The 17,734-nt window shown below is 35.4% G+C and overlaps 1 protein-coding gene across 2 annotated transcripts in view; it reads right to left on the reverse strand.

Annotated features, from left to right (window-relative positions):
* GPM6A (glycoprotein M6A) overlaps positions 1-17,734 on the reverse strand; it is a 331,381-nt gene that overhangs the window by 24,279 nt on the left and 289,368 nt on the right. For both annotated transcript variants that reach the window (XM_072775844.1, XM_072775843.1), the window contains exon 3: positions 1,592-1,748. In XM_072775844.1, coding sequence (XP_072631945.1) covers positions 1,592-1,748 — 157 coding nt within the window. The remainder of the gene's footprint in view (positions 1-1,591; positions 1,749-17,734) is intronic.

Here is a 17,734-nt window from a genome sequence, read left to right on the forward strand (position 1 = left end):
ATGGGAGAGCGTCATCAACAGCACTCTTCTGGCAAACGCGGGCTCTCGGATGATGAAAATGTACTTCGTGAGAGATTCTTTTTCTCTATTATTTTTTTTTTAAGATTTTATTCATTTATTCATGAGAGACACAGAGAGAGAGGCAGAGACACAGGCAGAGGGAGAAGCAGGCTCCATGCAGGGAGCCTGATGCGGGACTCGATCCTGGGACTCCAGGATCACGCCCTGGGCTGAAGGTGGTGCTAAACCACCCAGCCACCCAGGGATCCCCTTTATTATTCCGATAGTGCTTTAGAAGCACAGACTCTCTAAGCTGGAATGAGCTTTAGGGATGATCTACTAAGGGCTTCATGCTGCACATGAGCAACCTGTGATCTAGAGAAGTTAGTGACCTGCTAAGGCGCCCAAGTGGTATCAGGACAGTACTGTCCCAAGTGCAGGAGAAAGCCCATCAGTGATGGAAACCACTGTACTCTCTTTGCAGAATGTAAATGAATTTCAAATCACAGCGTGCTGTCTTAAAAGAGAAATCACTGAGGTATCTCTGACAATCGGCCCGAGGAAGGGTCATATTTTATTTTTTTGAATGGATCAAAGACTTCTTCGAGATCTGTAATTTGATATTACTGATCCTAAAGACTTAGTTATTACAATAAGCATCATTCCAGCAAAGAAAGGAGTCCTACCAGAAATGCCTCCAGAGACCACTACAAGGACCCATCACATGGGCAAAGTGTTTTTCAGAAGATTATCACTCGGACACTGGGCAGCATGACAGAACTCGCTACAAGCTGGTAAAACAACCCCAAAAGTTTGGAGGTTCACAGGTATTTTCGAACTTGTCTGTAAGGTTGAAATAAACTGTATCATTCCTCATTAGAGACCTCTTACTTAATGAAAGATACGCTGTAATCACACAGATGTTCCTATATAACATTGGAAAACTAAGAAAAGCATGTTAGCCAATAATGGGAGTTCTAACATTTCTTTATAGGAACATTATTCTACATAAAAGTACTTTCAATTCTATTACTCTTAATTTTTAAATTGCTCTTGTGCTTTAACAGATGCATTGTCTGCATTTCATTAGCTCTAGAATGGGACCGTAATCAGTGAGGATTGAAAATGTAATTTAATATAATAGTATCATTTTTACCTATGTCATATTAAAGAGAAATTACATTATATCACTCTCCCTAATTTACAGTAAAATGCAAAGGCATATATTTAAGGAGGAGAGCCACATATAATGTCCCTAATTGCAGATGGATTTCTTTCCGTTATTCTAAATATTGTGCAGGAATGCCAAAGCCCTTTGGGAAAAAAAAAAAATCCTGAATCAATCTCCAGGTTTGCTGCCTCTAGAACAAAACTAGCTGTGCTGTATGTGATTTGAGAACTTGCAGCTGAATTTTCACACGGAATAATCTTAACTTAGAAAATAATATTTTTAAGATTTTAGATCACCATCACAGGAGGGAATGTCACTGTTTTTTAAAAAAATACTTTAATTCTTGGCAGACGACTACAGACACCTGTGTGCTATTGGAATAAACCCACATTAAACCCTGAACATCGACAAATAACGTACCCAGGCGCTCACACATCTGCCGCAAGTGGTGATTTTGAAATCCCCATAGAGATCTTTGATGGCACCGGTCGTGAAGAAACCTTCCACCATCAGCAGAATGCCGTACACAAAGAATGCAGCTGCGATGCCGTAGATCACATACTTGAAGATGTCAATCCTGGGGGGGAAGAGACAAAGGAATTTATTGCAATAACTCTTCATGCCTGATTGGCAGCAATTGAGTCTTATGTGTTCAGGGCTCCTTTGGGACAACAGCTACAGAATATGTACATCCATGATGGAGGTTGGACTTAAAAACATTTTTGCTTTCTATTCCTAATGTTTGCATATATATTTTATACTCCCTCTTCTGGTATTTGTTGATGGGGCTCTTCACCTTTCTTCCTCCTCTTTCCTCCTGTTCCCTGGTTCATGCCAAGGTAGTCCTGGGTAATCACTGGGTCATGCTGCTAATGGTGTTTGCTGAAATCCATTTGATAAATAGGGTAATCATCCTATAATTTCTCCAATTATGACAAAATATCAAATAGAAAGATGTATCTATATACCACTGGGTTTTGAAAAGAAGAAGAAAGCTTTCTGAGTTCATGATGAATCCATTTTCAATAAAACAACCTCGTATTTTTCTTATTATAGTCGATTGTAATTATGTTTTAGTCCACGCTTACTGTAAACAATCACTAATATTTTCTGCTAATAATGATGTCAATGATGAAAAAAGTTATGTTTTTAAGGAAAAGTTATAGTTTTGAAAGATCAAGCCTTTTAAGCAGAACCACTAATGGATTCAGAATTCAAACATGGAGCTAGGCCTGAGCCCGGTTTGGGTATAATATCATGTAGGAATGGGAAGCTATTCTCTCCTTTCTCACAATTTAGTGCTCATGTATTTAAAGGTTAAGGGGCTTGGCGGGAGGAGAGATACATATATTGTCTATAAATTGCAGATGGATGTTTCTGTTATTCTGGATATTAAATGGGAACCCCAAAGCCCTTTGGAATGAAAAAACATGATTGAACCATTTTGCTACTTCTAGAAACAAAACTACTTGTGTACCCACAGTTTGTGAAGAGGTATATCTTAGCCAGTGTTTCGTTTTCATAATCTCGCTAGCCATTTGCAAGAAAATGTCTCTTTATTTTACATTGTCAAGTTTGATTTTTTTTCTCTTTCCTCTCATCATTAGAGTATGAATGATCGAGATACCCTGTTGACTGTTTCCAAGGGGACAAATGAGAGATGAGAAAGCATGATCATGTTGATGGAGATTTAGACACTCTTGATGCTATGAGAATATCTTTAAAAGAATACATGTCATGTCATAAGTGAATTTGTTGCATATAAATAAAAGCAAGAAGAGTCTGTTAACATTCATTGTACCAGGGCAATTGTTTAGTGAGTGATTTTCACTGTCTGAAAAATCTAAATATTGCACAGTTTTACTTGTCAAAGGCAATGAGGCAGATGACATAAATTTGTAAGTTCATCATACACATTAAAGAATCTGAGGATTTCAACTTTTAGATGGGACTTTGAAGAATTTGGTTCAATGGGCTTCTCCATTAAAGTGATGTATTTTATGTTTATTTAGAAATAATTTCAAATTTATGAAAGAAGTTGCAGAAAATGAATAGTATGAAGAAAACCTATACATCTTTTTCCTATTTCATAATATTTTACTTATTTACTTTATTGTTTTCTTGTGTTCTCTCTGTCTCTGGAATAATTACATCTGAACATAGAGAAGTCCTCCACAGTATAGTTACTGACTTCAGGAAATCTAATATTGATCTAATACTTGCGTCCAATCTATTATTGTATTCCAGCTTTACCCATCGGACTGACCTAAGGATGCACTTTATGGCATCTTACCTCCCTATATGGGATCCAGTCTAGAGGTAAGTCCTGAATTTATCTGCCACATCTGTTTACTTTCTTTTAACCAGGAACACTTCCACAGCCTCTTTGTCTTTATGAAATTGACACCATTGGGGAGTAAATCCTACTTCCTTCTTATTAGATAGAATGCTTTTCATTCTGAGTTTGGTCTTTCCTCATGATTAGATTCAGATGATTCATTCATGGCTGGAATACAATAAAGGTTCATCTGCCTCTCGGTAGGGATGCTGATTTGAATCATCTAGTCAAGATGATGTTGAATTTCTGTACTGTGCAATTGCTATTGTTCCCCTTGTAGCTAATAAGTGATTTGTGAAGAGACACTTAAGGACCATGCAAACATCCTGTTCTTCATTACTACTTCCAGTCCGTGTTAGCAGTCGTTGATGGATCTTGACTAATCCAATCTTCCTATTGTGTTAACAAATGCTCATTTTTTCTTATTTTATTTTATTTATTTATTTGACAAAGAGAGGGAGAGCACAAGCTGGGGTGGGGGGTACGGGCGGCAGGTAGAGGCAGATGGAGAAGCAGACTTCCTGCTGAACAGGGAGCCCAACGTGGGGCTGGATCCCAGGACCCTGGGATCATGACCTGGGCTGATGGCAGATACTTAACCAACTGAGCCCCTGAGGTGCGCCCACGATGCTAATTTTCTCACTGTAATATTCATTGACATTTACCTTTTGGCACTAGATATCCTGATGTAGGCAAGAACCCTCTCTTCTCCCCCTTGTTATTTATTTTTTTAATTTATTTGTCTATTAATGATATGGACTAATGATGTCTGCTTTTTTCTCTGAAAGTTTGTAAGCCACTACTATAATTATTTTGGTGCTCAAATTGATCTACAGGTGGTCAGTGGGCATTCCCAATGCTGGCTCCTGTATCCTTGTGACACATATCCATCATTTTTTGTAAAGTATTCTCTACTTTCTCACATGGCAAGAGGACCAAATCTCCTTTTGTATATACATCCCTCAACCCTCAAATTAGGCATCTCTTTGCCAAACCCTGGTTCTTATGAGCAGTAGTCTTGGAGAATAAGATGTGGATGCTCATTGCTGCTGTGGTGTCTTTGCCTCTTGGTCTTTTCAGTGTACCAAGATAGGAAGTACATGCATTTATACACACACATTCACATATACAAGTACACAAACATGTTCATTCACGTATCTACATATATATGCACATACATGTACACACGCACGTGTCTGCATATCAAACATGCACATATTTTAGAAATCTTAAGTTCACAGTAGTATTTCCAAATATAATCAATTCCATAGATATTTCCAAGTCCAATCCACAGGATTTTTTTATTGCCTTCCCCCAGTCTATATTTGTATGACCTTCCTCCTTAGTGAGAATCTTATTTCCCAAGAATAACACATACATTCTTTTATTCGATTCATAATAAATCTAAAAATTATTTCACAATTATTTCATCTTAAGTATTCCAAAAAAATCAAACCTACTTAAAAAGAATGCAGGATGTTTGCAACTCCCCTCCCCCTCCACCTAAGACTAGGAGTGTATAGTCAAATCTCTGTTTCTAAATTACTTGGATTAGTGAATTTTTTCTTCTTCTCTTCATTGTGCTCATGCTCATTCATTCATGCAGTGGGGGTCTATTTGTTTCAGTTTGTTTCAGTTTTAGGTCCCCCATCCCATCCATATTGACTTAACTTCGTTTCTAAACGTAGAGAACATTAACATGCTTCCAGGAATCAAATCTATATAAAAAGATACTCCCAGAGAAGTGTCATGACCTTCCCTAACCCTTCCAATATCTTTCTTGTTTTCATGTTATCCTTCTCGTGTTGTTTTTATATAAAGGCAAGCGTGTGTGTATGTATGTATACATATTCCTGTCTTCCTTTCATTTTTACTTAGAAGGTAGTATATACATACGCTCTTTTGCACTTAACTTTTATCAGTCAATAAATAACATTCTCTAAAATCACTCCATATCAGTTCACAGAGATCTTCATTCTTTTCAACAGCTGCAAGGTAGTCCTAGTGTATATATATGTATTATTTATTTACCCAAAATTCTATGCTTGCATATTTAGACGGTTACCAATATTTTGCAATTACAAATAATCCTCCAATGAATAATCTTGCATGAATGTATTAAAATAATTGATAATGTATCCTTAGGGTAGGAGGATGGAGTTGAAAGTGAAGGCATGTAGCTTTGTTAGAAACTGCCAAATGCCTCTCCATAAGGGTTGTACCATTTCTGCATCCCAAACAGCGATGTATGAGACTATTTCTCTACAGCCTCAACAGAAGTGTATACCGTCAAGCTTTTGAATTATTGTTAACTGATGGGTGATAACTGGTATCATAGTTTTGCTGTATTTATCTTAGAGTGAAATGCAACATCCTTTTATATAATCATGGGCAACATTTATCTTTTTGTGAACTGTCCTGTCTTTTGCTCACTTATCTATAAGACTTGTGGTCCTATTTTCACTTCAATCTTAAAAAGACTTTTGCATATTAGGGATATTTGGGTTTTACCTATAACACATGTTGTTAATACTTTCTCCTAGTTTGCCATCTGCTTTTTGATTTGACTTATGGCAAACAGATAACTCAAAGTTATCTGTCTTCTTTTTTTATACTGAAATTTTAGTTATAGTTATAAGCCATTATAGAGGCTATAGAGGATATAGAGGTATTCACTCATGTTTTCTTCTAGCATGTGCATCATTCTATTTTATTACACTTAGACTTCTGATCAATTTGGTGTTTATTCTTTGGGTAGTGCAAGAATTAGATCTAATTTCACCTTTTTCAAAATGGCTGTCTATAACACTTGAAAACTCTGAGACATGGATGCTTCTCTGAGGGCTGGGGAGGTTAGGAGCATCTCTATTTTATAGGTTCATATTAGTTACAATATCAAAGAGTGAAGTGGTATTGTTAATTTTGTCCAGTGTTATCGTAGCATTATTTGTATACTAATTTCTACAAATCCTCTCCTGCAGACACATATTGGAGTATTTTGGGGTGACATGATATGATGTCAGGGACTTGCTTGGATAAAACTCCAGGTATTCACATATTACTTATAAAGTTAAAAAGTTCAAAAGTCAAATCAATAAAAAGGAGAAAAAAGAATAAAGTAAAGGCTTTCTAGTTGTCCTAACATCATTTATTAAAAAGACCACCTTTAGGGCAGCCCAGGTGGCTCAGAGGTTTAGCACCACCTTCGGCCCAGGGCTTGATCCTGGAGACCTGAGATTGAGTCCCACGTCAGGTTCCCTGCATGGAGCCTGCTTCTCCCTCTGCCTGTGCCTCTGCCTCTCTATCTGTGTGTGTGTCTTTCATGAATAAATAAATTTAAAACTCTTAAAAAAAAAAAAAAGACCACCTTTAGGGGCACCTGGATGACTCAGTGGTTGAGTGTCTGCCTTAAAAGGGAGTCCCGCATCGGGCTCCCCAAGGGAGCCTCCTTCTCCCTCTGCCTATGTCTCTGCCTCTCTGTGTCCCTCATGAATAAATAAATAAATAAGATATTTTTTAAAAAAGACCACCTTTGAGGGGGATTAAGAGTACCTTTATCATGATGAGCACCAAGTATAGAAGTGTTGAATCCCTATATGTACACCCAAAATTAACGTTACACTGCATGTTAACTAACTGGAATTTAAATAAGAACCTAAAATGAATAAAGTGCTGTGCAAAATTGTTTTAAAAGGCCTCCAAAAAGAACTATATAGTTTTATTTACTGTGTTCATGTATCACTAGATGTTTTTAACATTTTCATAATTAGAAAAAGCTTTTAGAGGTAGCAATTGTTTCAAGAGCAAAAAAGAACAGCGGTGACTGTGGTAGGTTTAAAAAAAATGCTTCCTTCCAAATATATTCACTTCCTAATCCCTGAAACCTCTAAATATTACCTTATATGGCAAAGAATGAATTTTACCTTCTATGGTGAACATGATGATAGGTTAAAGATCTTGAGAGGAGAAAGTTATCCTGGAATACTCGGGTGCGCCCTACAGACAGCCACAGGTATCTTTATGAGAGATGGGCACAGGGACTTTTGAGAGAGACCCTCCGAAAAGAAGAAGGTACAGTGAAGGCAGAGACTTGAGCGATGGGGCCTCAAATCAAGGAACACCTGCACAAAGTGAGCCTGGGAGAGGCAAGAACAGAATCTTCCCTAGGGTCTCAGGAGCGAAGGCAGCTCTGCTGAAGCCTTGGCTTTAGACTTCTGGCCTCCCCAACTGTGAGACAAAAAGGTCCTGTTGTTTTCAGCCACCAAGTTTGCGGCAGCACACCCAAGAAACTCCCACAGTCACTCTATTGCTTTACTTCTTTGGTATTTCTGTAACTGTAAGGACTATTTTAAACTAATGTGGATATTGTCTAATGCACTTGTATGTTCCAGGCTATTAGAATACAGTTTGACAGTAACGCAGACAAGTTGCTAGTGCATATCATCTCTCTCAATGTCATTGCTTAAAGTTGGGCAATGGCTGCTTCTTCCTAAGCACTTAAAACCAGCATATTATTGAGGAGGAGGTGAATGGATTTTCCAGCTCAGAGTTAGATATATATGTAGATCCTATTCAACTTCAGTAAAAGATAAAAATAAAATAAAAAACACATCAGCAATTTCAGAAACTACCTGAGAAGCTGTTTTGAAATCTTAAGCTGTGATGGGGACTATCCATGTTTTATTAGTTTTTATGGAGGCAAAAACACATGACATGACCCCCATTCCTTTTCTTTATCCATTCATCTGTAGATGGATATATAGGTAATGTCCACATGTTATTTATCGTGAATAATGCTGCAGTTAACATGGGAAAGCAAATCTTTCTTTGAGATCTTGATTTCAAATCATTTGGATAAATAGCTGGAAGTGGGATTGATGGATCATATTTTGTTCAGTTTGTTTTTAATATAACTGTCATCCTGACTGTTGTTAGGTGATATCTCATTGCGGCTTTTGATTTACATTTCCTAGATGATGAGTGATGTTGAGCATCTTTTCATATACCTGTTGGCTAATTGTATGTCTTCTTTGGAGAAATGTCTATTTAAGTCCTTTGCCCATTTTAACTCAAGTTATTTATTTATTTATTTATTTATTTTTTTGCTATTGAGTTGTAGGAGTTCCTATATAGTTTGAATATTAACCTCTTATTGCATATATGGCTCGCAAATCCTTTCTCCCATTCTGTAGGTTGCCTTTTCACCCTGTTAAGTATTTCCTTTGTGGCACAGAAGCTTTTACATTTGATGTATTCAAATTTACTTGTCTATTTTTGCTATTGTGCTTGTGCTTTGGTGCAATGACATCCAAGAAATCATCGCAAATGGCAATATTATGAAGTTTTTCCCTCTATTTTCTTCTGGGATTTTTATAATTTTACATCTTACATTTAGTTCTTTCATCCACTTTGAATTGATTTTTGTGGATAGTGTAAGATAAAGGTCCAACTTCATTGTTGTCCAAGTGAATATCCATTTTCCCAGCACCATTTATTGAGGAGACTATCCTTTCCCTATTGTGTTTTGGCACCCATATTGAAAATAATTTTGCCTATATATACACGGTTTTCCTTCTGTACTCTATTCTGTTCCATTAGTTCATTTGTCTCCTGTGTCACTACTACACTGTTTTGATTACTGCAGCTTTGTACTATGTTTTGAAATCAGGAAGTGTGAAACTTCCAGGTTTATTCATCTTTCTCAAAATTGTTTTGGTTATCTGGGGTCCTTTATGATTCCATATAAATTTTAGGATTGTCTCATCTATTTCTTTAACAAATTCCATTTGGATTTTGATAAGAATTGCATACAATCTATTACTTTGGGTAATATGCATAGTTTAACAATATTATTTCTTCCAATCTACAAACATGAGATGTCATTACATTTATTTGTGGCTTCTTTAAATTACTTCACCACCTTGGTTAAATTCATTCCTATGTATTTTATTCTTCTTGATTCTATTGTAAATGAGATGATACCAATATGAATTCATGCCTCTTAAATTTGCTAAAATTGGTTTTATGATCTAACATGGGATCGATCCTGGATGATGTCCTATGAGCACTCAAGAAGAATGTGTATTCTGCTACTGTCAGGTAAAATGTTCTGGATAAATCTATTAGGCCCATTTGTTCCAAGTCCTCCATTGTTCAAGTCTTCTGCCTGGTTGTTCTAGCCAGTAGAGAAAGTAGAATATTGAATTCCTCTACTGCTATTGTGATGCCATCTATTCCTCTCTTCAGGCCTGTCAATATTTGCTTCATATATTTGGGTGCTCTTATGTCGCGTGCATACATATATTCCTGGTGAATTGGCTCACTTATCATTATATAATATCTTCCTTTGTTTCTTTTGACAGTTTTTGACTTAAAGTCTATTTTGATTGATAAAAGTATGGCCATCACTCCTTTCTCTTGGTTGTCTTTTGCATGGAATATCTTTTCTCAAGCTTTACTTTTAACTTATGTGTGTCTGCAAATCTAAAACAATTCTCCTGTAGACCACGTATATTTGGATCTTACTTATTATCCATTCAGTCACTCTATGTCTTTTGACTGGGGAGCTTAATCCATTTATCTTTAAAATTATTATTGGTAGGGAAGGACTTCTTAATTGCTGTCTTGAATTGTTTTCTGTCTCTTGTGTAGCTTTTTTGTCTCTGCCTCTCGTCTTCCTTTCTATTTTGTAGATTTTTTGCACATGTTTTGATTCCTTTCTTGTTTTCTTTTGTATACCTTCTGAAGGTATTGTCTTTGAGGTTATCATAGGTCTTACATAAAACATCTCATACTTAACTATCTATTTTAAGTTGATAACAATTTAACTGCAATTGAAAATAAATACTCTAAGATTACTTTCCCAATTTACACACTTTATGTTATTGATGTCACAAGGTACACCTTTTAATATTATGTTTATGTATCTGTTAACACACTTTCATTTTTCAAAGTGTTTTTTATACCTTTGTCTTTTAACTTCTATGCCAGAATTAAAAATGATTTACATACATTACAGTATTACAGCATTCTGTATTTGTCTATAAATATACATTTACCAATAAGTTTTATACTTTCATAGGCTTTTTTGTCACCATTTAACATCCTTTCATCTCAAATTTGAGGGGCTCTCTTTAGCATTTCTTGTATGACAAGTCTAATGGTGGTAACATCTCTCAGCTTTTATGTATCTGGGACATTTAAAAATTTCTTCTTCATTTTTGAAGGATAATTTGGCAGAGACAGTATTCTTGGTTGATGGTTTCCTTCTTCCAGTAATTTGAATATATCACCCTACTCTCTTGAGGTGAGGGAGTGTCCCATTTCCAGACCTAATCACAGACTTAATCACAACTTCAACTCTGTTTTGCACATAAAGTAATAATAGTCTCAGGTTCCAAGGATGAAGTTCTAGATATCTTTTGGGGCCATTATTGAGCCTGCCACGTGCTATGCCACAAGTAACTGACATTTCCAGACATTCAAATATTCTTATATACAGTTTTTTTTCAAACAACCTGAAGATGGACATTTACTAAAATTACCGTCCAAATGCATTTAAAATTTTTAAATCATCAATATATTTAAATTATGATATATATGACATTACCATACTGGCTGAATTCCTCTTTCACAACATGCAATATATGAACTTAACAAAGAACTTTAAATATAACATTAGAAATTAAATTCTTCTCATCTAAAAAAATGAATTTTCTGTTAATGATATGTCAACAAAATGCACTAATGACCCCTCTAATCATGGAGTCATTGATTATGTCCATAATATGATGAAATAGATTCCATAAGAAGTCTTTGTTTTACTACTTTCACTTTCCAAAGAACAATCTGTATTATCCTACTTCTTAAGGAATTCTTGAAAGTACTTATCCTCTTTTCTGAATAAGAACTTTAAAATTTGACGTTTCTATAAACAACTATTTTATGAATTAAAAGCAATATACATCTATTATAGAGAAAAATAAAATTAAATCCAGAATATCAGATTATTCACTATTTATTCTTCCAGTTTTTTCCCCATAGGAATTATAATTCCCAAAGTTATGATTATTATATACTGCTTCACAAACTTCATTTTTGGCCAATATACTATGAATATCTTAAATGCTATATAATTTTATCAACATATTTTCTAAGATTATGGGACATTCTATCATTTGAAGGTATCACGATATATTTTACCAATTCTCTACTACTTTTGTTTAATGGTAGAAAGGATAATGGTCACCTCAAAGATGTCTGTATCTAATCTCCAGAACCTGTGAATATGTTATCTTGGTCAATGAGACTTGGAAACTGTGACTAAATTAATAATTTGAGATTTGAAGCTTATTCTGTGTTTACAGGATATAGTATATATTATACATTATAATCGTAAGTCCTAATAAGTGAAAGGAAGATGCAGAAGAGTCAGAGTCAGATTCAGAGAGAGATCAGAGGCTGCTACGGTGTTGGCTTTGAAGAAGGAAGGGGGCTACGAGCCAAGGAATGCAGGTGGCCTCTAGAAGCTGGAAGAAGTAAAAATACAGATTCTCCCCTAGAGCTTCCAGATGGAGCACAATCCTGCCAATACCTTGATTTCAGCCTATTTCAATAAACCCAGTAAGACTCATTTCAGACTTCTGATATACAGAACTGTAAAGAAAAAAAAAAAAAAAGCAAACCCAAGTAATAAATTTGTGTTTTTTTTAATCCACTAAATTTGTTGTGATTTGTTACAGCAGCAATAAGAAGCTAATGCATCATTCTTACAATCAGCATGGTAATAATGGTTATTTCAGATAAATCTTTGTAAGGAATTTATTGTCAAAGTGGTATCCACCATGTCTGAACCAAAATAAAATGCACTGATAACAAGTAAGAGGGTTTATTCTGTTTTCCAATACAAGTATTATCACTTAATTTTTCTGATACTTTGATCATAAAAACAGTAGTATCATTTTAACTAATTTTCTTAGTTTAGTAGTGTGGATGAACATATATTTACAAGCTATTAACCATTTGTATTCATCAATGAAATATGTTTTTATATTTTGCCAATTTTTCTACAGCAAAATGAATCCTTTTGTTTTTTAATTAACTCTGTCTTTATTAAAATTAGGACCCTTTGTCATGTAAGTGGTAAATATATTTCTCTCTTTTGTGTGTCTTTTATTTTTTTAAAAATAATACTTCAATGAGTAAAATTTAATTTATTTTATATCAAATCTCTATATATTTTCCTTTGTGATCTATTTCTTAGTTACTTCTTGCCCCATAATATATGAAATCTTTATCTAGTTTTCTTCTAGCTTCTATAAGTTAGTTTATTATTAGATTTTAATTTTCAATTCGTCTCAAAGTCTTTTGGTATAAATGTGAATAGGGACATAATTTTATATGTACTTATAACTACTTATGTATACATACTTATAACTATTTATATATACTTAATTCTCTTTTTACTTTCTCCATTCTGGTTCATTTGATATATTCTTCTATTCTCATGCCCTATAATATAAATTATTGTCACTTTTCCATTCCCTCTATTTCTTAACCTGATGCATCCTACAAATTAGCTCAACCATTCTTAAATTCCTATCTGTTTTGTCTGATATGGATGGCACTTTGCTAACATATCTTTTCCCATGTCAGTGTTTGAGGAAAATCAATCTCTCTTGTTCTACTCTGGATCACTAAGGATTAGCACAGTAATTGCCACATAGTATGACCCACTATTTTTTGCTGAATGAATTCATTAAAAGACAAATCAAACAAAAGATTAACCTGAAAACTGATATCTGCATATCTGAAAACAAAAACATAGAAATATAATAAAAACAATGTCTTGAATATATTTCCATACTTGGTGTTCACGATAACCCAATTTGCAAAACAGGCAAAAAACACTAGGCTGCTCTTGAATAAAGGCTAAGGTTTAGCAAGTGAATTACAAGTTGTAAACATCTCAGAACTGAAAGTTCATTACCAGTCTTATCTGAATACCTTCACTGACAGGCAAATCAGTATATTCCAAGGCAGACCAAGGACTCCTTAGAAAACTCTTGACATTTGGAAACTTCTTTACACTGAGTCAAAAACTATTTCCCTATAAATTGGAATTCAACCAAAATCTCTCTCTGAATCACAAAAAGCAAAGCAAGTTTTCCTCTATCAGATAACCTTTCAAATACTATTTGAATGAAATCATCCTGTTCTTATTTGTAAATATTTTTTTCTAAAATTGCTGTATTCCTGGAAGTTAGAAAAGAGAAAAGAAATCAGATCTTTGAACTCTGATCGAGTCTGAAACCTCCTCTTGGTGTTTACTTTGGCTGAAACATCTACTCTAGTCAAGTAACACAGGGCTTAGAGTATTGTGGTGAGTAGGGTGTGCGCAGGGACAAAGACAATTTAGGAACATGATACTGGGCGTTAAAATCATGGTCCAGCTTCAGGGAAGATGCTATCATTGTAATTGAAACCATCACCACCACTGCCAGAAGCAGAAACATGTTCATAAACAGGTGCGTGGTCTTCATAGGTGGCAGCCCTGTTATAACTGTTTTCAAATATCAACTCGTTATCCACCTAACTAAGGGAGTTGGAAGCATTAGTTAAGTCTTTTTACTGATGAGGAACTGAGGCTGACAGGTTAAGCTTGTCCAAGGTAAGAGAAGTAGAAAGGGGTAGATACCACATGAAACAAAGCCTGGGAAGCTGGACCCCAGAACCAGTGTTCTCATCCAACACTCGGTTGTCTCTCTACCTAAAGTCCTCCTGGTTTATATACTTGGTTTCATTGTTCATGTTGCTTTATATAAGTGAGGTGTTTTGTTTGTTTTTGTAACACTCACGTGAGAATTACTAGTCTAGCTAAATACTGCGTAAGGAGATGCTGTCTGTTTGTTATACCAGAAGTTAGGAAGTCAGTATGGTTTTCTAACATAAGTTCTAGATGGGACTGAAAGTCTTTTTGAATCTCCAAGACTAATCAGTAGTCTCGCTTCAATACTAATTTGTCTGATCTTCAAAATTCTTGTAAGTGGAAGACTCCAGCAATCTGGTTTGACTGTCAAGCCCTTGGCACTCTGCATACTGCTGTGATTTCTGCCAGCTTGTGAAACCTGGTTTTGTCTTCCCGTGAATTCCCGCTTTCTTTTCACTTCTCATTCTCATCCATTAAGCTATTGATGACTGTTTTCTATTTCATTTAGTTCCAAGAAATAAACATCTGAAATACAAGTACACTTAGAGATTTACATACACAGGAAGTTGAGAGCAAAACCAATATATCTATTTTATCTGAGCTTACTGCCTGCTTTTGTTTTAGGCAGAGATTAGCTTTTATGTGTGCATTAAATATCAAAGAATTCATTACCTAGTCACCTCAGTTTTTGATGCATTAAGTTCAGGTCACAGTATTAAACTTTGAAAATAAAATACATTCACTCTGGAAATCAGTGGTACCAGATACTAGATCCTCATTATAGTTCATCAAAACCCAAATACAACCTCTGTCTAATAAGTTACAGGGGGATGTATTGATGAATAAGACTGTCTCTTGCTCAGTCCTCCAGAGAGTTACTCAAGAAGCCAAGTCACTTAGCAAAATTAGTGGTTTGGATTATTCGAGATCTACTTTTCTAACCAGTTTCCATATTTTATTGTCTTCCATGAATCTGCTCTGCAGAGGTGAAATGTGTACCCTGCTTCTTGCTCACTCAGCCACATAAAACTGATGGAACACAGAACAACCCCTTACCATGGGGCTCTCGTGTGAGGAAGTCTGACTCACAGGTCAGAAAATGATCTCCTCATCATATAGCAGAAAGTGGCAGGGCAGTGAACTGTTGCCAGCGTGGGGGCCTGAATGGAGATGCCAAACTAAAAAAAAAAAAAAAGGTTGTAGTTGGAGTGTAAGAATATCCTCTAAGGGAAGCTAGGCCACATGCTCATTGTCACAACATTTTGGAGCCAACAAAAGACTATGGACTTGAAAGGGATGAAAAGTTTCTCAGAAACCAAGTTGATGAGGAGGGAGAGAGTGATACTTAAAAACATATCAATGGGTCAAAAAATCTTTGAAAAATTCCCCCTAGGCTCTCTCTATGGGGGGGGGGGGGTCTCGATTTCTCAAATGGAATACGACAGCATGATTTGACAGATGACATCAACTGAAGACATAGGAACTACACTTCGGTCACCTTCCACCGGTGAAGGCTGATGGTCTTGAGAATTTTATGTCCAAAACAGAGGTTGCATGAGAATGCAGATTATTCCTATATTTATTTATAGTATTTATAATATTATTATTTATATGCAAACTTTTCTATGAGAAGTCAGTTTTTCATGCTAGGTGGGTGATTAGTGAAATGAAACGGTCATCTTTCACTGTGCCTATCCTTCATGTTTCTTCCCATAGACTAGCAGGTGTTGACCGTGTTGAGATATGTGCATGTGGTTAAGAGAAAGAAGACAGTGAAGAGACCGAGAAAGAGAAGCTGAGATCAAGAATGAAATAATCCTCAGACCCTGACGACAACAGGAGAAGACGTGGAGGCTCAGGCAATCAGTTTTATCTTTTAGTTCACACATCTGGTAAACAGGCTTCTTTACCTTTATAAGTAAATGAAATAGGAGTGCCTAATTTGGTTGAACCAAGCATGTGAACTGTGGAGAAAAAAACAGACTATACAGGACAAAATTGGCCACCAGGTGCTCTCTTTCCATTCTCTTACACGTTCTTTTCCAAACTTACCTTAGTTTATTTCCAAGCAAGTTGTATTGCCAGCAAATACATCTGTCAGCCATCTCTATTCTATATTTCCTTATATAACACCCCGTTTCCCTTCACCTTATCTATTCCTCTGATATCCTTGTAAATAATCTCCCCCAAAGAATAGTCTCTACTTGCTCTAAGCCTGTATGCAAACCTTTGAACATATCATTGGCACCAATGGTGCCTAGCAGTTTATGGTACATATCTTCCTTCTGTTTTCATGAACCATTTACTGACAGGGAAAGAGTCTGAATTCCTTTGTTAGCTTTAGAAGGCCTTGTACAAAGAATTTTAGTTATTTGAAATATAAAAATAGAGATGATTTGAGCACTTGCTTTCATTCCAATCAAAATGGTACTCTTCCCATTCCAAAAATGCATAATTAATTTCACAGTTAACTTCCAATGGGACAGAGAAAAGGTTAAAGTACTGAACTGAGCATACGATCTCTGATTTCTCTTCTGAACTCCCACACACTCTACTTCTTCAGAGCGCTAGTAGAATTCTGTGACATATTAAAGTTGGCTGTCTAAATGTCAAATAAGTATCTTGACAATTGGTTTCTGATAGATGTATACAATCATCTCATGTCATTTATTAGATTCATGATTTCTTACAAACTTCTATTCTATATCTAAAGTTAGCAATTTGGATGTAGCCTAAATATAGAGAATCTGTAGATTTTAAGGACATCTGTGGTAGCTTAAAATAATGCACAGTGAAAACATATTTTGTCCAGTGTGGGCTGAGATAAAACTAAAAAGAAAATGTCAGTTTTATCACATTAAAATATATCCTTTTTCTTAGGGCTCTCTGCAAACTAACCTGCAATAATCCAAAGCATTTTCAGATAGTTCAATCACATTCCAGTTGACAAATACCATTTATAAACTTTCAAGGATCAATTCATGCTATAGAGCTAATGTAACAGAAATTGATACACTGTCTGCTAAGGGCTTAAAGAATTTAATTTAATGGATAATGGTAATTTTTCAAAACTAATTTGTAAAATAAAAGTTCATCAGGAAATACGGGGAAAGTGATATAATTTCTTTGCCTTTTTTAGGTTATGATTTTTAAAAATTTCCATTAATTCATTTCCATTAGTCAGTGACATCGAAGAAGCTCTAAATTGATACTTCAGAGTTAAGGACTGTTTTTAAACGATCTCAGTTCTTAACTGAATGGAAAATCAACTCCTTTCTCCTCCTAATAACTGTCAGGAGAGGTTCTCAGTCTCCCACACCCACTTTGTCATATTTCTTATTTTATGGCCAATCATTCCCAAATTTTAAATGCCAATGTATTTTAGATAAATATAAATATTTCAAATAAATATTTCTCTTTCCTAAAAATTTTATGCACTCTGTCCAAGGATACAAGCCCTTAACTCTGCAAAGTAGAAAATTCCTGTTCAACTACTTACTAGAAACATGTACCTTTT

This window comes from Canis lupus, chromosome 15 (assembly GCF_048164855.1).
Source record: "Canis lupus baileyi chromosome 15, mCanLup2.hap1, whole genome shotgun sequence".
NCBI lineage: Eukaryota > Metazoa > Chordata > Mammalia > Carnivora > Canidae > Canis > Canis lupus.